At 35.7% G+C, this 22,142-nt stretch overlaps 1 protein-coding gene and 1 long non-coding RNA gene across 4 annotated transcripts; one reads left to right on the top strand and one right to left on the bottom strand.

Annotated features, from left to right (window-relative positions):
- Nucleotides 1-730: 730 nt before the first annotated feature.
- On the bottom strand, nt 731-19,660 carry LOC109057825 (RB1-inducible coiled-coil protein 1-like). Of its 3 annotated transcripts, none has more exons than XM_042714648.1 (23): nt 19,316-19,660; nt 17,307-17,438; nt 16,420-16,546; nt 15,957-16,127; nt 15,505-15,707; nt 14,311-14,749; nt 12,918-13,088; nt 12,357-12,541; nt 12,015-12,201; nt 11,750-11,831; nt 11,580-11,644; nt 11,375-11,478; nt 11,121-11,247; nt 8,885-10,821; nt 6,589-6,766; nt 5,957-6,065; nt 5,518-5,800; nt 4,147-4,198; nt 3,990-4,037; nt 2,883-2,941; nt 2,599-2,801; nt 2,342-2,412; nt 731-1,899 (listed from the first exon to the last, which is right to left on the bottom strand). In XM_042714648.1, exons 2-23 carry the CDS (start codon nt 17,375-17,377, stop codon nt 1,822-1,824), a joined length of 4,950 nt encoding a protein of 1,649 aa, XP_042570582.1. In that variant the 5' UTR covers nt 17,378-17,438; nt 19,316-19,660; the 3' UTR covers nt 731-1,821. The 3 variants fall into 3 exon arrangements, with proteins under 3 accessions (XP_042570582.1, XP_042570583.1, XP_042570584.1); XM_042714649.1 differs by having other exon boundaries at nt 2,674-2,801; XM_042714650.1 differs by having other exon boundaries at nt 2,342-2,406; nt 2,674-2,801.
- On the top strand, nt 18,593-21,494 carry LOC109088426. Its single transcript, XR_002017531.2, has 3 exons — nt 18,593-18,770; nt 19,659-19,806; nt 21,097-21,494. It is a non-coding gene; the product is annotated as an uncharacterized LOC109088426 (long non-coding RNA).
- Nucleotides 21,495-22,142: the final 648 nt, after the last annotated feature.

Raw genomic sequence — 22,142 nt, 5'->3', positions numbered from 1 at the left:
AGCCGACTTATGCTAAACGGAGCAAATAAAGCAAAACATTGCCGAGACACCCCTAGGCCCACATGGTACCGAAGGCTCGGCAGAGAGCTGCTATGCTCCCCGCTGTGAACTGGGAAAGTGATGTTGGTGCGCCGTGCTCCTCCAAGAGGGTAATACCGTTCCCGGGCCCCGATCGAAGCCCTTTTGAAGTCTGTTGCATGCAAGAGCGTGCCAACATTAGCACACAACAGTAGCTAATGCCACCACAAAAGCCAACATTCGACAAGGACCGAGGTGAAAGAGAAAAACGTCCAAGTTGGGAATAATTCCCTCAACTGCCATACCTCGGCACTGGTTTAATTTTAGACAAACACGTCACAGAAGTGACAGACAATAGCAATAAAATGGATCCTATTAATTCCTGATATGTATGGGCTTGTTTGCTATTCATTAGTTTAGTTGACACAATAGAGGCGTAATTCTTTTAAAATCTTCCGTTCTGCTCTGTTGGAAGTGTTGCCAGTGACTCAAGAGCATCAATAGGCGATGATTGCAAAACTTATGTAAACAAGTACTTACAATCACAGCGGTGCGCGCATTTGCATAGGGGGAGAAACAGAATCGGGGGAATATTTTTGGGTCTAAAATTTTTAAACAAGAAAAACCATTTCATAGTATATTTTCCACTCAAAAAGCTCTTTAAAATGATGTGCAACTGGAACCATACACAACTATATAAGTACCAAACATCTACAAGCATCAAGGCCAAAGCTTTATTGTACTTTGATTCAACAACAAAAAAAAAAGCTTTTAAATGTATTGAAACTGCATCTCTTTTCCAAAGGAATGGCAAATAAAAATATAAAATAAATGAAAGCAATAAAAAGAAAACTATTCCAATACATTTGCAATATTCTCTCCATGACGCATGATAAAATAAAGTTCTGGTTACGGACGCTGTGGGTAATGCAATCCACTGCGAGGAGTTTGGGATCAAACCTTTATTGTTTTGAAAACTCTAAATTCTTTTACAATACAGTCATTTTTTGTTACTGTGTATGTGATGAATAATATACAATGTTGTGGTTAAATTCAATAAAGACACACATTCACAAACATGAAATATTACTTTCTATATTTCAACATCCTACAACAGAGGGAAGATATGTGCTGCTTTTCTTCTGATGCTTGTTTTCGACAGCACAAACCTCCCTTTTGAATCAACGAAAGCGTCATCTTTTTTTCCAAATGTGCATCTGAAGGATTGCGAGGCCTTTGCAGTGGGCCGTCCAAATGTACATCATAATAAACAGGCAGGTCGTACTGTGCTGTGAGTAACAATCAGCAGCTTTTTACCGATACCTCCGACTACAACGCATTTCCAGACAAGTAAATTAAAGAAAATATTATCTATATGCATGCCATGACCATTCCTCTGGTAACATTTACAATAAATTTATATTTTCATAACCTTCTGAAATAAGTAAGCTGATCATGATAGTGCTCCCCCCGCCCCAAACCCGACCATAATATTAATGAGGAACTAATATTTAACAACCAAATACATTTTGTTCATTTTACAGACTTGTTGTGACAGCTTCAGAGCCATCGTAGGTGGAGGCAATGCCCCGATAAAGTTAGAATCATTTGGTCCACATTTACAAATCCTCTGTGTATTAAAAAAAAGTGAGATAAAATGGTTTGCAACAGAGGCTTAAAAAAAGGGGGGAAAAAATATTTTGTCTTCTGATGTTGACAAAACAATCAAGGATGAGCGAGTTTGCTTAAAAAAAGCAATTAAAACATACTGAGCTCATTACAATATGATCAATTTGTACACGATTACACTTTCTTGTTCCATGGCACGGCCTTTACTCTGTAGAATTTAGTGCCGAGAGGAACTTTGAACCGGTTTAGGGCCTGGAGACAGACAATAACAAAAGAAACACGTTCAAAATATGTAATAGAAAATCACATATAAATAAATTAAATAGATAATTTCATAAAAGTGCCTGCAGTAATGATTAGCAGCTGATCATAAAATACACAGTTTTCTGCTCAAAAGATGCAAAACAGAATTAAATGCATAATTCTAAATAATTGTTCTCTTCCTGATGTGCTTAATTAGAAAGTTTTGCACAGGGACCGAGTATCTGCAAATGCTAATATCTGTCTCAAATATAACCAATGTTAACCAAAAATAAATCAATTTCAGGAAAAATGGGTTAGTGTTTTGTCATCAAGGATGTTATATAATGAGAGTGCAATAATACCGTCAATGATGCACAGAGTCAAAATTATTTACTGAAAACAAGTCCTCCGTTTAGAGCATTGGAATAAATGATAGAATAATAACGGTTACCTTTTTGGCTTGGCAATATTCCTTCTCCATGACTTTTCCTAGAACCCATGGCCGTCTTGTTGCTCCTGTCGCTAAAAAAAAAATTATTATACAATAAAAATGTGCTTTAGGTAAAATAAAACTACAAAACACTTTATCAGGTGTATAACACATGGTCTTTGTCATAATATTTTGTCATCGTTTCAATTTACAAATACATTGATACATTAACATATACAATTAATAGATAAGAATAATTAAATTGAGTAAACATGTACCATCTTGTTGGAGCAGAACTGTTATTGAATTAATCGGTCTCTTTAATAAGTCTTCCTGTTGTGTGTGTGCCTGACCTGGTTTGAGGTCCAGTGCAGTGAGAGACTCTGAGTGCAGGAAATAAAGGGTGGGACCAACAGTGAAGAGAACGTAATTATCGTGCCTTTCGTCCAGGATTATGAGAACCAAGTCGCCCACCTGAAAACTACAAAAGGAGAGGTTTTCAAATGAGGTGGAGGGGCTAAAATAGCTCAAATCATTAATGCTAACATCCAACAATACTTACTCTCGAATGGCGATTTTCTCCGAGTGCCGTGACGAGACGGACGACATACTCTGTGACATCTGTAAAACAAATTGTTAGATGTTTCTGGTGATATTTACACTAGTAAATGTTTGTCATGTTGCTTGCGTACACACTCTGCAACCATTATAATAATAAAACGACATACACTGTATTGCAAAAAAATCAGTTTTGGTTAAATGGAACATTGATGAGTCTCATAAATGTCTCCTGCCATTTCAGGGCTCACAGGACAGAGTTTGTCCCTAAAACAAATGTATGTGTGCCATCTAGTGGTAAGGAGTAGAACAGTATTAAATAGCATGCATTGGTAGTACATGCACATTACACACAGTAGTGACAGAGAACAATGTAACGTAGATAGACAATAAATATGAAATGTGAGATTTAAACACGTCTGTAGTTGTTTCATTTCAGGCTCGTTTGCATATGAGCTGAAACTCAGCCCTAGCTCAATTACCCAGGCACATTTCAGAGTTGTTTTTCAGACTAAATTCATCTTGTGAATCTGCCCCGAGCTGTCAGGACTCTAAAGTGTGGGTTACGTGTCTCATAAGATGCGTCTCGCGGCCAATAAGACGCTGATTGTAATTTTGCTAAAGAGATTAAACCTATTTGCAGAAATAGTCCCAGGGGAAATGTAATTAAATTATTTCAAACAGTCTCATGTTTTAATTGATTGCTGATAATGTGCAAGTAGTTACTGTCATAACAACAGCAATGTAATGTCTATGAACTATACAGTGAAGACAGAATATATCCAGTATTTTGCTAATGGATATTTAAAAAAATTATATTAAAGAAATATTACAAGTATTTTTTTTTTTTTTTTTCAAAATGACATGAATGCCTTTAATGATCGCTGACCTGCATTAATTAAGTGTATTGTTCTATTTACCACCACTAATTACTGCTTTTAATTGACTGTTCAAGTGGTCAATTATAAACTGAGATCAACCACAAAGGACGCAAATACAGACGATCAATTTAAACGATGTTCTCATACAATTAACACATTCAGATGAAATATGAGAGCCAAAATTGTAACCAAACACACATTCGTGTACAATTAAACTAAAATATATTTACCAATCTTTGACTAAGTCTTTTGTTCTCTTCCTCCTTCATATGTAAGGTCTGAAACACAATAACAAATAATTGCATATAAAAATATATTTAAGAAATGCAACGATTACATTTGGTCAAAATACTAAAACATCAAAGTGTATATGTGAAAGTGAATTACCCTTTCCAACATCAGTATGCGCTGTTTCTCTTCAGACAGCATAGGGTTGTCACTGCATCAAAATACACAAAATACACAGTTCAATAATTCAGCTTTCAAAGGAACAATTTCAAGAAAGCCAATAATAATTCAAAGCAGGAAATTTCATTAATGTGTCAAGACTAAAAACAACATTTCTGGCTGATAAAAGGAAACCGCTGAAGACTCCTCACCTACAGCAAGCGCTCGACTCACATCTTTCCTCTTCTATCTGATCTACTCGGCTTTCCTGCCTCAAATACGTTCATTCAGCTTCTTTAAAGATACAAGGTCTACAAAACACGGTCTTGACTCTCTCCACATATAGATCCTTATTAAACCACAAGTATTTTTTTCTAACTAACTACTGCTGACATTCTGCTAGACATAATAAAAAATTTATAATAAAATTATACATGTGTTTTTGTGTGTGTATCAATAATAAATGTGTCGATTTTCTACTACAAAAAGCATATTAATCACTAATTCTGTTTAAAAACTACAAACTATTTAACTCCACTATTATTCAATTTTTTTATATAATAATATACAATTACCATTTTTTCAAATAAGTCTGTCTGTAGATATACATCTATAAATTTATAATGCATTTGTAGATTTTTGACTACAAAAAGCATATCACTAATTCTGTTCAAAACTACAAACTATAAAACTTAAAACTCCACTGTTATTATTATTATTATTAGTAGTAGTAGTAGTAGCAGCAAAATGTTTTATTATAATAATTATATAATATATAATTTGTTTTTCAAATAAGTCTGTGTAAATATACATCTCTAAATCGATGATAACTGTGTAGATTTTTGATTACAAAAACATTAATTAGCATATTAATTCTCTTCAACAACTACAAACTATAAAACTTATGAAATTATTAAATCTAGCACAATTAATTTTGCTTTATTTCTCTCATGACAAGATAAGAAAAAAATTGAATGAAGAAAGTAAACAGACATTGTTGCCATGTAAATGTGTGTATTTTGGAAATTAAATAAAAATCAACTGCATCCCTCCAAAACTGTGACTTTGTTGCTACAAGAGCACGTGAAATCAAAGTGTATTGTTGCAGCTCATTCAGCTATAATGTTGTGCAGTATTTTTAGCGCTTCATTATATACTGAAGCTGGCTGTGCAGGTTTGTTGATCTACACTAATGAATGCTGTTGAGTGAGAACATAGGCCAACAACAGTTTGTTCCACTGCTGTAGTAAAGAATCATTTCAAACCCTCTTCTGTATAATGTGTATAAGGCATACGCTCAGAGTGCTGTCATGTGTGGTAGTTCAGTTTTTAAGTTTTTTTAAATTAGCAAACTTCAGCCCAGATGCTTACTGCACTGTCATCATGCTGGCCTCCACGGCTGACTCCACCCTCTCCTCGTCCTTGAATGCAGCCATGGACGCCAATCTCTCTGGATCAGGGGTGGACGGCGAGAGCGCTTCAGCATGGGCGGGGCCACAGGCGCCGTGAGCTTCCGTGAAGACCGGGATGGGATTGGGTGGAAAGAAGGATGAAGAGACGAGGACGGTGCTTCTCAGACGGTTGAGTTCCTCCTCCATCTGCTTCTTCTCCTGAAGGATGGAGGCACGGTCCTCGGAGAGCGTTTCGATCAGGCCTCATTAAAACAACAAAACACAGAGGAGAATGATCATATGTAGTCCTTTTTTAGCATTTATTGGTCACACTGACCATTTCTATGCAGTTTGTTAAGAGATGTTTGAAAAACAAGTGAAAATGCACTAAAATTCTTTGATAAAAAAATGTTTTATACCTTTATCTTTCTCTTGTTGCTGCGTCAAGTTTTTGAGCTTCTCAGTGAGATCATTGATGAGTTGTTCTTTCTTTAGTTTCTCCCGGGTCAGAACAGTATTGAAGTTTGTCTAGAAATGAACAGTACATTAAAACAAGCAATTTCAGGGGTTTTAGATCAACATTTAACTATATTTTTTTTTACTTGTCCTGGCAAAAAAGGAATTATTTTTTAGCTACAAATTACAATATTTTTAATTATATTTCATAATATGTTTCATTAAAAGAACAAATTACTAGGTTCTTAATTTTTCATAATACCTGGAAAATATACAGCTGTTATGCAAGTTCAATTTAATTAATTTGAATTATACAAGTCCAGGACAGCTATATTAAATACACGCTTTTGCTGGAAAATAATGCCATTCATCCAGTATTGTATTATTATTAATGTCAGCCATTTAATTTAATGTCAGCTTGTTAGATAATCTTACCTTGGTGACATTTAACTCAGCAACAACTTGCAACAACTACATTTAATTGAGTTTTTAATATTAGTAAGTATAAAAAGACATGTACAGAACGCAAGATGCAGTGACAACAATACTTCAGCTTAATTCAATTCTTACATTTGAGATCCTTTATATTGCTAACCTGCTGTTCAGCAATGAGCGAGGTCTTCAGGTTCTGCATCTCCTCGTTCTTTGTGCGTTCCAGGAGCTCTAGTTGGGCCAGGAGCGATGCCCTTTCCTCGGTCCACTGGCCACTCTCCAGTGACAACGCAGTGCTGGTCTCCACACCAGTCTCTGTCTTTTCTACAGTAGGTGCCACTCTGCAACACAGAAGCAGGGGTGAAAACTGACTCCACCATACTGTAAATCAACCTGACTTTGTATTAATTACTACTAAGAAGACATTTAACTGAGGCTTCCTTCTAAAACAAAAGTACACAATGCTAATTCATAAGCAGAGGAAGTTATTACATTGTGAAGATCCTTCTTTGCATCTTAGGCACTTACAAACTATTCACGATAAGACAAGAACGTGTAAATAAGGTGAACAGCAACAATTTAGTCTCTTTCTGGAGCTTTAAATGTGTTCACTATTTGCAGGGTTTGAACCTACAATCTTTTATTGCTAGCTTAGAACTCAACCACTTGGCAACACCCACTTTTTCTAAAGAGTTTCTTGTTGGTACAACATTAGTCACCAGAATAAATAATAAATAAATATTCAAAAACCTCCAATTTACTAGGATTGGTGTTAAGACTTGAACACAAATCTGTTTTCTGTTTTTAATTAATCCCTATTTTACAGGCGCATGTAACAGGGTTATCGCATTTCTTGCTAATTTCTACTTAAGAAATGTTTTAATGAAACGGTTCACAGTTTTTGTTGGTTCTTTTTGATGTGCTAATTATTCACAAGAGTGAATGAAATCAGAAAGAGTAAGTGAATGCATGTAGCTTGTGTGTGTTTTCTGTTTTTAATTAACAGTAAAGTTAGAGGTAGAAGCTTTCATTTTAATGGACTAGAGCAGCATTGTTTCAGTCATTTCATTTGTGTCCTCGGCAGATGCTTCTCTCACACAAAAGTGCAAGATTTATTGAGTTATTAATGACTAAATCAACAAGAAACTGAGGTTATTATCAAACAAACCAACAGAAATAACACAACCACATTAAAAACATAATTTTTTTAAACAAAATAATGAGGAGTATTTGATTCTGCAAAACTCTGAAACAATGCTAAGCTGGTGTGGGTGTTTGCTCTGCGATTGTTATGCATTCTGGGTGCTTGCCCAAGTCAGAAGGGCCTATCCAAAAAAATAAATAATTATAATAATCACCAGTTTGGTCAATAAGATTTTCTTTTTCAAAGAAATTGATAATTTTATTCAGTAATGAATGCATTAAATAGATCAAAAGTGACAGTAAAGATTTATAACAGTACAAAATAATTATATTTCATGTAAATATTGTTCTTTTGAACTCTCCATTAATCAGATAATTTAAAAAAAAAAAGTATAACTGTTATCTATTAACACTGATAATAAGAAATGTGTCTTAGGCATCAAATCAGCATATTAGAATGATTTCTGGAGGATCATGTAAATCTGAAGAACGGAGTAATGATGCTGAAAATTCAACTTTGATCACACGAATAAATGGCATTTAAAGAAATATTCAAATAGTTATTCATTCATTCTCAGGTTGTTAAATTATTGATAACATGTCTGTTATTCCTCCTTCCCTGATTGTTTAAATGATGTTATCTTGTTATATCTTAATGACAATAAAAAGTTGACAAAAATATTAAAATATAAAACAGTTCATTTAAATTGTAAAAATATTTCACAATGTTACAGTTTTTACTGTATTTTTGATCAACAAATGCAGCCCTATTGAGCATAAGAGACTTAATAAAATCTTACCAACCCCAAACTTTTTGAATGGTAGTGTTCGTCTCAGAAACTCTTTCAAAGTAAGATAACTGCCTATTTTATCATCCGCCAGCCAAAATTTGCATCTTTGGATGGAAACATAGCTACTGTCTGACACCCAAAAGGGGCAAGTTGGGTTTCACACCTAAGTTTATCCAAAAATTAAAATTCTGTTTTACTCACCTTCATGTCATTCCAAACCTGAATGATTAACTTTCTACTGTGGAACACAAAAGAATAAACACTAGGCCCCTTTGACTTTCGCTGTAAATACTATGACATTTTTTAAAATATCTTTTGTGTTCCACAGTCAAAAGTTTGGAATGACATGAGTTTTCTCATTTTTTTGGTGAACTATCCCTTTAAGATTAGAGGTTGCTGAAATCCATAAATTTAAGTACAAGCAATATTAAGTACCATTTATAATTTAGCAGCTATGTGCTTTAAATCTGAATCTTAGAATGAATATCGTGAGAACTTCTGATTAGAAAACTTGCATTTACTTACGTGTCAATGGACTGTCTTTCTTTAAGCTGATTTTCAAGTAGTTCAATTTGTCCTAACAGTCTTGTCTCATTCTCCTCTTTTTGGAGTTGAAAGTCTCTTAAGGCCTCTTGTAATGCAGCTTTGACTGCCTCCTCTTTCTCCTTCTCCACCCTCTGCAGTGCCTCCACCCTTTCCTGTTCCAGTCTTCCCGACAGTAGTGCGTTTTCCGCCTGCAGGTCTCCGATAACAGTCGATAGCTCTCGCTCTTTCTCCTGGAAAGCCCTCTGCTCATCCTTCTTTTCCCTCTGTAAGGCATCAAGCTGGTCCTGGTGATCACGCTGGATCTTCTGGACTCGTTCCTCACAGTCTTTCTCTGCGTCCTGCGATTTCTGCTTGAGTGCTGAAAACTCGTGGCGGAGCAGGGTGCTCTCCTCTTCATGCCGATCCACAAGTTCAGAGATGCAGTGGTCCTTCTCCAACCTCATGAGCGCTCGGAGCTCGGCCAGGCCCACCTCGTACTCTTCATTCTTCTGCTGGACCTGCTGGTTCAACATGTCGATTTGCGTCTGCAAGGTGGTTGTTTGGGAAGTAAGCTCTGCTCTCAACACTTCCTCTTGGGTGCTTTTGGCCTCCTCGTACTGGAGTCTCATGTCCTCCATTTCAGCCTCTTTAAGAGCCATCTCCACTTCCAGTTTGCAGCGGGCGTCTGCAAGTTCAGTAATGCGAGCATCCAAGTCTTTCAAGCGTCCCTCACGTTCCTTGAGTTCAGCAGAATGGGAATCCATGAGATCTCTTAGCTTCACTAGGTTCTCCTGGACAAGTCTGTCAAGTGCACTTTCTTTTTCCAACCTGAGAGATTCCAGCTCTGCTTCATGTTGTTGTGTCAACCGAGTCTCCAGTTCCTGAAGGTGCACCTTCTCTGCCTTCTCCATCTCCTGTCTGATTTTCTGCTGGCTGTGCTCGATCTCAATGTGCAGATTGTCCAGCTGCCCAGCGAGTTCGTTCTTGGAGAACAACGCAGCTTTCAGTTCTTCACTTTGCTTTAAGAGCTTCTGTTCAAGGTCCAGCAAAGTTTGCTTGTGAAGATCTTGGAGTTCTTGCATAGAGCGTGCTCTCTCACTTTCCAGCTGGGATATTTCCTTCTCCTTGCGCTCCACGAGCCCCTCCAATTCCAGCATTGCTCTCTGGACGTCTCGAACAATCTTCCGATTGCCTTCCAGCTCTTCCAGCAGGGTTTGCATCTGCTTTTCATGTTCGTCTTTCAAACTCTGGAGATTGGTTTGTTGCGTTCGTCTTAGGTCTTCCTCATGACAGTATGTGACACTGTTGAGAGCATTTCTGACCTCAATGTTCATTGTTTTCAGGGCAAATCCAAAGTCTCGTTGCTCCTTCAGAACCAGACCTCGAAAGTGGTAAAGGTCATCTTTAACTTTCCTTAAACTGTTCTGTGACTCTTCCGCAGCAGAACGGTACCTGTCCGCTGACAGCTTGAGTGCTGCAATCTTTGAATTTTCCTTCTGGAGCGTAGTAGTGTCCTTTATGCGCTTGCTATCGATTGCATTAATGACAGAGGAGTAAAGAGACTCCACCATCATCTCTGGGCTTGTGGGATCACTGATGGGATTAGGTGACATCAAGTTCTCCTCAATAACAAACTCATTAACTGCTGACATGAAATCCGATTCAGGACTTGCTGCCAATGAGTCCAAGTCCAAAGAGCCTTGCTGTAATACAGGATCCATATTGGGGTGCCCAATGGTTTCAAAGTCAAAGGTCTGGGCATCTATGCTGTCGGGTGACAGGTCCTCCAAGGGACCAGGAAGAGCCAGGGGTTGGCAGTCCGGTGCTTTTAAACTGAGAGTGGACAATGTTTTGGTGGAGGTAGAGGTGATTTCAGTTGTGCTTTCAGATCTGTGTGGTAATGCGGTGGATCTTTGAGCACTCTGGCTACAGGAAACCTAGAAGACAATGCAACAAGTCAAAATCATATTGGAAACGGCATTCCCAGAAAAGTCAAATTAGAGTTGCAATGTATCGGCGGTAGCAACAGATCTTGCATTCATCACTGCCACTTCAAGTTCTGACTTTTTAATTAAAAATTATGAGCACAAAATGAAACAAATGCTTGGATTAATCACATTAAGATCGACAAAATGCATTTAGAAAACAGACAGGATGAATGTTAATTTCATGCCATCTTTACAGGTTTATAACATCCAATATTACAAACACTTAAATGACTGTGAACATAAAGTACCTTTTGTTCATTTAGTAGGTCAGTGATCGTTTTTGACATCTCGTCCACACTCTGCGCAGCCTGAACCAGCCGATGGAGAACCTCAACATGCTGGTTAAGAGGCTCAAAGTCACACAGTGTGGGGACCCTAATGAAGAAAACAGGCAACAGATCATCATTTAAGAGTATTTAGCCATGAGTGAAAAGGGTAATGGCTCAAAGAAAAGCAGTTTTGCATTGTGAAGTAGAAATGTGACCATGTATGAGGCATTTACCTGAGGTAAGGCTGAACCTCGGAAGGACAACAGGACTTGAGATACTGCAGGTCACTCAGGGAAATATCTGGAAGCTCAAAGTCAAACTTTCGAGGCTTTCGGGTCTAAACACAAAACAAACAAACAAAAATCATAAATGCTGAAATGTCCTCATAAAGTCCATGAAGGGATCCTGAAAGATGAAAACACGCGTTCAAAGACTCACGCAAAACGAAGAGGGTGGCCATGAGTCCAGTCCTCGAAACAACCGGTTTCTGAGGAACGATTTCCCTGAGACAAACAAAAGCAGTGTTTTCAAACAAACAATCTGACATTTAATGTGGACTCTGAAAGAAAACTGAAAGATGTCACACAAAATATGAAGAATAAACTTACTGAAGAGCTTCCCAAAGGTTTCCCTTTGTACTTTTTCTGCCTCATAGAGGTTTTTCCCATCTTTGACAAGAGCACTGGCCCACTGGAAGAAAAAAATAAATACAACATTAACAGCCAGTCCTGAATTTTTTTTTTGACAAACAGTTCAAACAGAAACAGTGCAAAAGAATTTCTAAAAACAATATAGATATCATAATATGGTCAAATCACTTCTGATTACATCTGCATCTCTATAGGATTATGAATGAATGTAGCTGATTCTTACTTGTCTGTAGTGTCCTATGAACATTTTGCGCCTGACCACCTCCACTACGGCGAGACAGTACATCTGTGGCACAGTGCTGAGTGCCTCCACCACCCGCACACGCTCCAGCAGCTCCGTCAGCAGCCTCAGGAGAGCCTGCAGCTTCTCTCCATCCTGATCAGCGTGAAGCATCACGTAGCAGCACCATCTGATGGAGGAAACACCACAGTGCAGTTAGGAAGCACTTCACTTCAAAGTATCATAGCTCTCTACGGATTCAAAATAGTCAAAATCAGACCCTAAACTAGTTAATGTTCTAGCCAAACTAAAAACAATTTAGTATTGCCCATGGAGAATCCTTACTTGAGTCGAACTTGAAGGTTGTTGGCGAGCTCCTGTTTGGCAGTGGTACATTTCTGCTTGATGTCTAGTAGCTTCCTGTGATTGGTTAGCATGATCATCAGCTGATTGGCATGACTCAGACACAGGTCAGGCAGCACCGAGGTGTCCTTCAGGTTTTCAGCCCTCTTCTGATTGGCATGAAATCCCTAGTAAAAGGCAAAGGAGAACACATGAGGAGGAGTAGCTTTCTGAAAAACTTTGCAATATAAAACACTTTTGCAATATATTCAAACATTAGGAACGTAAAGTTTATTGTTTTGTTGATCTGCCACAATGTACTAAAGGTTTATAAAGAGGTTGTTATTGAAGGATGGGGTAGTGCCAACTGTCTTGCAGTAAACCCACAAAAAAAGTATGTGTTGTAAACTATATTTGAAGAGGTTAGCCGATCATATATACATCTTAATGTCACAGTAGCAAAAAAACAAAGGTTTGAAAATGGGCATAAAAACTTCAGGCGAAAAATAAAATACACTAATGAGAAGATATGTTATGCTGACTATAAAAATGAGCGTTGCTTACCTGAGCAAGTTCCTGCTGTTCATTGACCAACCGTTTACAGCTTGCTATCATTTGGTCAAGAGCATACAACCTGTCCTCAAGACCTTTGATGGCCTTCATGTTCTGATTATCCAATTTGGTAATCGTCTCACGGCATTCAGTTAGAAAGGGTTGGATAATTCGTGGGTCGAGCTGGAAGCATAAAGAATGACAGAAACAAATCAGAGCTCTTATGGACAGTAAAACAGTTCATTGTGAGTGTCCTGTGAATGTGAAGATGATGTACTCTACTGTTCAAAACTTTGGGGTTGGTAAGAAAATGTTCATGTTTTGGAAAAAAGACTGTATGCACATCAAGGCTGGATTTATATTACCAAAAATACAGTAATAAAAGTAATATTATGAAATATATATATATATATATATATATATTATATAAAATGTATATATAATATATATAAAATTTTAAATTACTGTTTCCATTTGAATATAATATAAAATGTCATCTTCAGCGTCACATGATTAGAAATCATTCTAATATGGTAATTTGCTGCTTGTTATTGTTAGAAATACTGAAAAGACATATTTTAACAATAAAAGTATTTATAATGTATTTAATGTTATTTTGATCAATTTATTTAATGAGCATTTATTTAGTGTATTAATTTAAATTTAAAAATCCCTATTGACCACAAACGTTTAAAAGTTAGTGTGTGATGTCTATGTGATGTATAACTGGATGCTTCAGCCACAGTATACAGTTATTTTTCACATTTTTAAAATAAAACAAAACATGGTTAATATTTTAATACCCATTAGGTAATGCTTATATTTGGATATTCCAGTGAATTAAAAAGGTTAACCTGATTTTTTATTTATTTTTTACTTTCTATTAGGAACTTGATGGAGGCAAACCATACATAAGAAGATTATTCATAACAAATGAATAATAAGTCTGACTTGAGCCCAAAAACAGTGTCACATTACATAATGCTTGAGCTGGGCGAAAAAAAGTCTTAAAACTTTAAACCTGATTGGATATTTGAGGACATTGTAAAATATGAAATCACATCAGTTGAATCCTATATTTTTCTTGTAGTATGTTATTATGTACAGTATAAAGGGTTTTTTAGTTAACGTCTTACTGATGGCATTACTCTATGTTTGTTGTTGTATAAGCAACTTAAAGCATTCTTGCTCACTAATAGCTGTGTAAATACATGATATTTTATATATAGTATAGCAAAATCTCTACTGGGTGACACACCTCTACAGTCACATGGTACACATCATCATAATGCCCATTACTGGCTAGCTCAAAACTAGCACAAAAATAAAAGTTGCCACAGGTTTACAGACTGATTCATAATTTGACCAAAACATTCCCTCCCAATATGACTCGCCTATTACTCACCCTGTTGATTGAGTCGAAACACTTCCTCACTACTGACTCTACATCGTTAGGTCTGTCCTGAACATTGATCCAATCCAACAGTGTGACATTGAAAGAGGGTGTGGCTCCCCTCTCTGGAGACTCCTCCTCTTCCTCTAGAGCTGCTTTTAGACTACAGCTGCTCTTCAGTCTGTCCTGAGGAGAGGAGGACCCCTGGGACAACGCTTCCCCTGAAGCAGAGACCGGCGAGAGTGACTTTCGATTCTTCTGGCTGTCAGCGGGACAGAGGACTGCGGACTGAGTGGATGCATCTCCTACTTCTTCATCCTCATTCTTGTCTTCTTCATCTGTTGTACTTGGATGAGGGGAGCTGGATTTCTCCAGGCTTTCACGGTAGCTCTGCCGAGTCAAACACTCTAGCAGTGGAATCTTCGCCATGACTGAGACAGCAGTGCCAAGCCTGATGAATTAACATTAATATTAGTGATCTATATATTCCTCCATATATCTATATTGATCTATATATCTACATACTAAAGTCTAATACACCGCCATTCAATACTTTAGGGTCAGATTAATCATTTATTATTCAGCAGAGACACATTAAATTGATCAGAAGTGACAGTAAAGACATTTGTTACAAAAGACTTCTTTTTCAAATAAATGCTGTTCTTTTGAACTTTCTATGAAAAACAAATCTACCACAGTTTCCAAAAAAGTATTAAGCAATATTTAATCATTTTTAACATAATAATAAGAAATGTTTCTTGAGCAGCAAATCTGCATATTAGAATGATTTCTGAAGGACCATGTGACACTGAAGACTGGAGTAATGATGCTGAAAATTCAGCTTTGCATCACAGGAATAAATTACATTTTAAAATATATTCTAATAGATAATATTTCTTTTAAATTGTAATAATATTTTATAACATAACTGATTTTACTGTATTTTTGATCAAATAAATGCAGCTCTAGTGAGCATAAAAGACTTCTTTCAAAAGCATTTAAAAAAAAAAAAACTTAAAATTTAAAAATCTTATCGACCTCACATTTTTGAATGGCAGTGTATCTGCTGCAAACTCTATTTGCAATAGAATCTAACTTAAAATTTAAGAAAACTTACGTCTGATGTTTTAACAAAATAATATTTATAAATAAATATTTTTTTAAATTTAAAGAAAGAAAGAAAGTTAGAGTCAAAGATTCCCATACTTTGTGAGTTTTAATTTGATGTCTTCAAAATCCTGTTGGTAATTTGTATAAGCAGTGTCAAATTTCATAAGAAGTTTCTGATAGGACAGAGTGCAGTCGTCCAGGTTAGCCATGATGGCCGCCCATCCCTGGTGCTGAAGGTGTTCGTCATGGACCAGACGCTCACAGAACAAGCAAAGCTTCTTGGCAACCTCAAACATTTCCTAAAAAAGGGCACAACAGACCAAATGAGAGTCATTTGCATACAAATGTAAGAAACCCTTCCATCTGAGCCTCTGTCATTTACAAGAGGATTTTGTTACTTTGACTGTATTTGCATTCATGCTCTCAAATATAAGTGATGCTCAAACCTTACATTAAAAAGCTGTGATATAACATAGTGTGGATAAGCATAGATGTGTAAAACTGAGTAAATCTAAGAGGACAGAGGTTGGTCAGAAGTTGGCCTGTACCACAGCCAGTTGAGTGCGGGAGGCGACGGTGTGAAAGACAGCAGGCATCATGAGCGACTCCTCCACCTTCAGCTCCATCTCATTCTCTATTGAGAAGGTCGTTTTGGGAATGGTTGGAGCTCGGTCAGACAGGATCATCTCTTTGTTGAATAAGAAGATTGGGTTGGTGTCCTGAAGCAGCCAGAGATAAAAATCAATTGCCATTTGGAAACCATGTTACTCAAGATCCTCAGTGTTTCAGGGTCATTTTAAATCGACTGAAAGCTATTAAAATAATACAATTATTATATGCACTGCTTTTATGGTGCTTCTTTGCAATTTTCATGTCAAACATTTTAACAGTGTACTTTGTAGCAATGATCAAGCATTTGGCTAAAGAATTCATATATAATAACTACTCTTACTCTCTAAAAATGTTGAAAATCAAAAATGCTGTTTTGGTGTGATTGTGCTTGTTACTCACTGTTCCGGCGCTGTAGCTGCACACGCGCCTCTCTGCCACCATACACTCCCCTCCATTGACCACCAGCACCTGGTGCTGGATTGCAATTTTATATTTGGCCTGAATGGCATGTTTAAGGTCCAAAACACTATAAAAAGCATGAAGCACAACACATTTTAGTTACCCAGTAAAACAAATCAGGACTCAATTTACAAACGAATCTGCAAACAAACAGAATATAGAATCGAATTTGGACTTTAATCATTTACATTTGCAACTTAACCATCATAGCATTATACAGGCATTTACACTGGAAATATGTAATTAATAAATTAGTATAACGCATCTCTAAGTATCATTTATGTACATTATATATTACATATTATACTATCCAATATAATGCGGTTTCTCATGAATATGTAAATATACGTATTTATGTAAATGCATAAACTCAGACAAATTTAAAGTCAAATGCATTTATCTAATTTCAGGATGTCTGAAGGCAAAAATAAACATTATTACTGTAACTGTTCATATTATTTAATGCAATAGTTAACAAACAATGAACAGTACTTTCCCAGAATTTAGCCATCTTTGTTAATGTCAATTTCTATCAATTCTAATACTTATATTTATAAGATTAAAGGTTGCAAATGACTATATTTGTTAATGCATTATGAAATTATAAAGTAAAATTAACAAATGCTGGACAAAAATTTCATTTCCATGTCAGTTCATGATATCTTGTGCATTAACTGTGTTACTGTATATAACCTTATAGTGTTAAACAATGTCAAGACACAATATGTTCTGTAAAACAGTACAACAGTCTCCACATAAGGTGGAAACAAATTAAGCCTTAAACATCCACTGATTCTCTTTTTCTTAAAAACAGTACATTCTCTTACGTTTGGACAGCGAGTTCAGTGTCAAATGTCAATGTGCTTCCGTTGTTGACTTGAAACACATACAACTTCATGTTGAATTCTCCGCTGAGCCTGCCTCCAGCTTGATTTGTTCATCTAGTCAATTATGGCTGCCTGATCGAAAATAAACGAAATGCACACAATTCAAGCCAAGTAACACCAGAACTTAAAACTGATGATAGAAGATATCTACTTTGATTAAAACAACATTTTAAGACAAGACCACATGTGAATAGGGGAACAATTTGAACAGATATTAATATACTTTCCACAGTTGATTATTCACAGCACATTAAAAAACAATTTTTGCACTACAAGTTTCTGTAATGTTATGTTTAAATATGCAAATTAGGCATTGTGTGATTATAAATGGACTAATTTGCATACATTTCCAGAACAGAAATCTAATCATGCCAGGTTCAAAACTCTTGTTTCATATTGTTGACATATTAGAGTTGGCATTTTGGATATCATCATCATCACTCATAGATATCATCAGAAATTAGTGTCAACAGTCAGAAAAAAAAAATGAATTGTCATGTTTTTAGGAAATTAAATGTTATTATATAAATCAGATGATATATATGAAATTATATATGAACAAACCTCTCTGATAAAACCTTCAAAATATAGCCTACATAGCAATGAAACTGTAAAGTTTGCTGCATTTAAGCACTATAAAGTGGACATTTCACACACTACATGAGAAAAAAAAATCATTTTGATAAAACAACCTTTGAAATGCACTGTAATTTAAATCTACAAACGCAAATAGATACAGTGTAATAAAATAATAATAATAAAAAAAAAAACACTTAAATGTGTATTTTGGATGTTTTCTTTCCACTAATTTAAAAGATGTTATGGAAGCAAAATCACAAAACTGACCAGTGCATAAAAAACAGCTTTGCCTGAAGTTTCTTGAGTTTAATAACTTAAAATAATAATACATAGGCAAAAATGGGGTTAATAGATGGTTGCACTTTAAAAGGCCTTTAGAGATATCTGTACAAGCACCCATAACCTAGAAACCATAACAGCCCTACATGACTGTTCCAGTAGATAACAAGCTGGAAACCCCCAGATAACTGGCTACTCACAGTAATCAGGGACATCAGTCTAGGCATTGACAAAACAGAAACATTTTCAGATTATGACATGAGCATTGTATAAATCTCTGGGCTTGTTTGTACTCCATAACGTGGTTAGATCAGTAAAACAGCACACAGACCAGCATGACCATGTCCGTACAGACCATGTGGCCCAACTCTGGGAATATTCAGGCTGAGTCATGTCGTCCCCTCTGGGTAAACACCATCAACACACGCTAAAAGATCCTTTGTAGCCTAAATTTCCATGAACGGGAGTAGAACTTTAACAGGATGCATTGTAGCAATGCTATTGTGGATACAAGGAATAAGTCGTGGATACCAGGAATAGCACAAGGTTTGTGTGGCCCACATGGGCAACCAATTAATAAATGTAAGATATTTATTAAGGTGTAAAATGACATAAAATAATGTTTTAATCAAATATAACGTGGGCAACAATTTATATTAGTCTGTTTGTCGCAACTTATAATGTGACAATACTGACTGACATCTTTCCTCTTGGCAACGTAGTTGAAACTTAATCTTCTAAATCAAAATATGATCTAAAACAGCTTGTTTTCTAAAACATTTCTCTGTTTATATGCAAATAGGACGCTCCTGAAGGCTACAAGTCTTTGTTCCGAAGGCCCTGATCATTATTTAGGGAGGTTGACGGTATGTTTAAATTTCTCTCAAACCATCACCAGGACGCTGAACTCTCATCAATATCACATTACATGAGAGCTAACCCACTAAACCCTCGTTCAACAACATCAGCCTGCTTTTATTTACATCGGTTTGAGGCAGAATTCCGTATTAGTGCCCCAAACGATCCGGTATTTGATTTTACACTTCAACATCTACGGTGTAAGAAGCTAAATCTGTATCAGACAGTCTTACCTGAGCGGTCTTCAGTCCATTCTCTGCATCAAAGCAGATTAAAAGGGTGTTTCTGGCTGAGATGTGGAGGTTTCTGTCAGCTAGAGGTTGAAGCTGTCGGGCTAAACGGCTAAAGCTCATCACTCCGAACGCGGGCCTTTATTTGTAATTCCCATAAAACGCCCAAATTCATCCAGGACGAGCTGGGGTAGATTCATTAGTGTTTCATCTTTCAAGACATGGAGGTGAGGGGGGCCGGTAATAAGATGGGAGTTTTGTCATCGAGCTTTTTTTTCCTCGCAGGGTTGTGTAAAGCTCCGCTAATGCTGCTTCTCTGTGTTTTGTTATTGTCGTCACTGCGCAGCGAGGTGCATTCTGGGAAGGGCAACGGTCGGCAGTAAAGCGCTGGTCTGGGATCAGTTTACAAGGCTGGCTTTGATTCTGAGTGATGCTGGAGTTACGAGGAAGCTGATCTGAAATCAGTCACTTCGGGCTATGGGTGTAATGACAAGGTGTGGGAGCAGTTTGCATAAAAGTTGGGGAAAAAATAAATTTGTATAATATTTTAGACTTTATTTATTATGTTGTTTACTTCTAAACAATGACAAACAACAGATTTCAAATTCTTAAAGAGGTTATTTTTGTTGTTTGATAGTAGTCTTTATCATTAATTCAATTATTTATTATTATACATAACCTACAATTGATTAAACCAGTCTGAATTTATAGTCATTGTTGCTATTGTGATATCTATATCCCAATATTTAAATAAACTGTAGGCCTAATATAAGCAATACATTTATCTTGCATGTATTTGTTTGATTTTGCCATTACAGTTTGTTTGTTCTGAGTAAACTAAACTATTAAGACATACAGATTTAAATGTTATTTATTATTCCATAGAATATTTGACTTTATATTTTGCATATAAAAAACATATACATTCTGTAAAAATCAGCTGACAGCTCAAATTTGCCCCATCATCTTATAAGTAAATTAATATTTTCATTTATGGATTTGGCAGATGCTTTTATCCAAAACGACTTACATTGCACTCTCTCTGTCCTTCTTTCCCCTGCTGTCAGGTAGGCTATAAACTAGAATTATGCTGCACAAAAATGTTATTATTTGTCTTAGTGTAGTTGTACATTAACCCAATCCAGGGACGCTATTGGCATTGATTGAACTTTTTTATAACCTATATACATACATATATATATATATATATATATATATATATATATATATATATATATATATATATAATAACAACAATATTATTGTGCATTGTCCTTTTGAATGAATGGTTAAAAAAATATTTTGTATTTATACAGTATAATATCTATCTCAATCTTAACTATGATAAAATGTATTAAATTATAATAAAAAAAATATTGAACAAAAAAATCAAATAATTTGTGAAAAATATTTTTAAATGAATGTAATTTCAGTGAAAAAATAAAACAAAAATATAAATTAGAAATTAAGATATACTTCAATATTATTAAATATAGAAATATTTAATAAGCATATTATTTCAGATGTATTTTTTAATTTAAATCTTCACACCAAAAACACAAAAAACAATCACCTTTTTAAAAAATAAAAAATAAAAATCATTTTATTTTTCATTTTAGACTGACTGTTTAACTTGTCAGAAAGACATTAGGTGAATATGATTAAATCTAGAAATATTTAATAACCATTTTTGGCCTTTAGGTCTTTTACTCTATGAAAACTGAAGTCTACATGGGATTACATTATATTATATTCATGGCAAATCTGTCTGCTTTGTGCTTTAGGGGACTTCTTGGTTAAAACAGGACGGGATCCATTCTGAAAGTGATGAGGACCCGTGAGCCAATGCTCTGTATTCTACACATTCATAATAATGTCAACTATTTTCTGAAATATGTTTTCTGATGTGCTTATTACTCTCATATTGCAAACACCTTTATTGTGATGCAAATGAAAGTGTTATCAGCAACTGTTTCCATAAAAACGCCATCTGTACTGCACTGTAACACATGTAACAACCTGTTTGTGTTACTTCACTAGAGACTTTATAGGCCAGTGCAGTTTAGTGTAATGGATGGATGGACATATAGATAAACAAACAGACAGATAGACAAGCAGATGGACAGATGGATGGACTGACAGACAGACAGACGGATAGACAGATAGATAGATAGATAGATAGATAGATAGATAGATAGATAGATAGATAGATAGATAGATAGATAGATAGATAGATAGATAGATAGATAGATAGATAGATAGATAGATAGATAGATAGATAGATAGATAGATAGATAGATGGTAGACAGACAGACAGACAGACAGACAGACAGACAGATAGATAGATAGATAGATAGATAGATAGATAGATAGATAGATAGATAGATAGATAGATAGATAGATAGATAGATAGATAGATAGATAGATAGATAGATAGATAGATAGATAGATAGAAATCCAGCCATCAGTTTCTTATAGTGTGTGATATAAATATGAGAGTTTGTATATTCAATATTTGCACAGAACTTCTATATTGTGTTATCAAGATCTAAATGTTATTTGGAGGCTGAAATCTCACTGCAAAATAGATATAGTGAACCGTAATAAACTGACATACAATGCTGAGTTGATTTCAGAAGCAATACTGTTGCATTAAGGTGCTAGACTCGTTTTCACTAAAGGTTTTTTATTTTTTTTATTTATTTTTTTTACAGACAAATAATACAAGCCTGAAAAATAATACTGAACACACACACACACACACATATACCTTGAAAAACAAAAGATGCAGGACATTTTCTACTAATGTCAACAAACAAGGCAAAGTTCT

Source organism: Cyprinus carpio, chromosome A24 (assembly GCF_018340385.1).
Source record: "Cyprinus carpio isolate SPL01 chromosome A24, ASM1834038v1, whole genome shotgun sequence".
NCBI classification, from domain to species: domain Eukaryota; kingdom Metazoa; phylum Chordata; class Actinopteri; order Cypriniformes; family Cyprinidae; genus Cyprinus; species Cyprinus carpio.
Note: the sequence above shows the minus strand (reverse complement) of the source record. Positions and strands in the feature narration are given on the sequence as shown.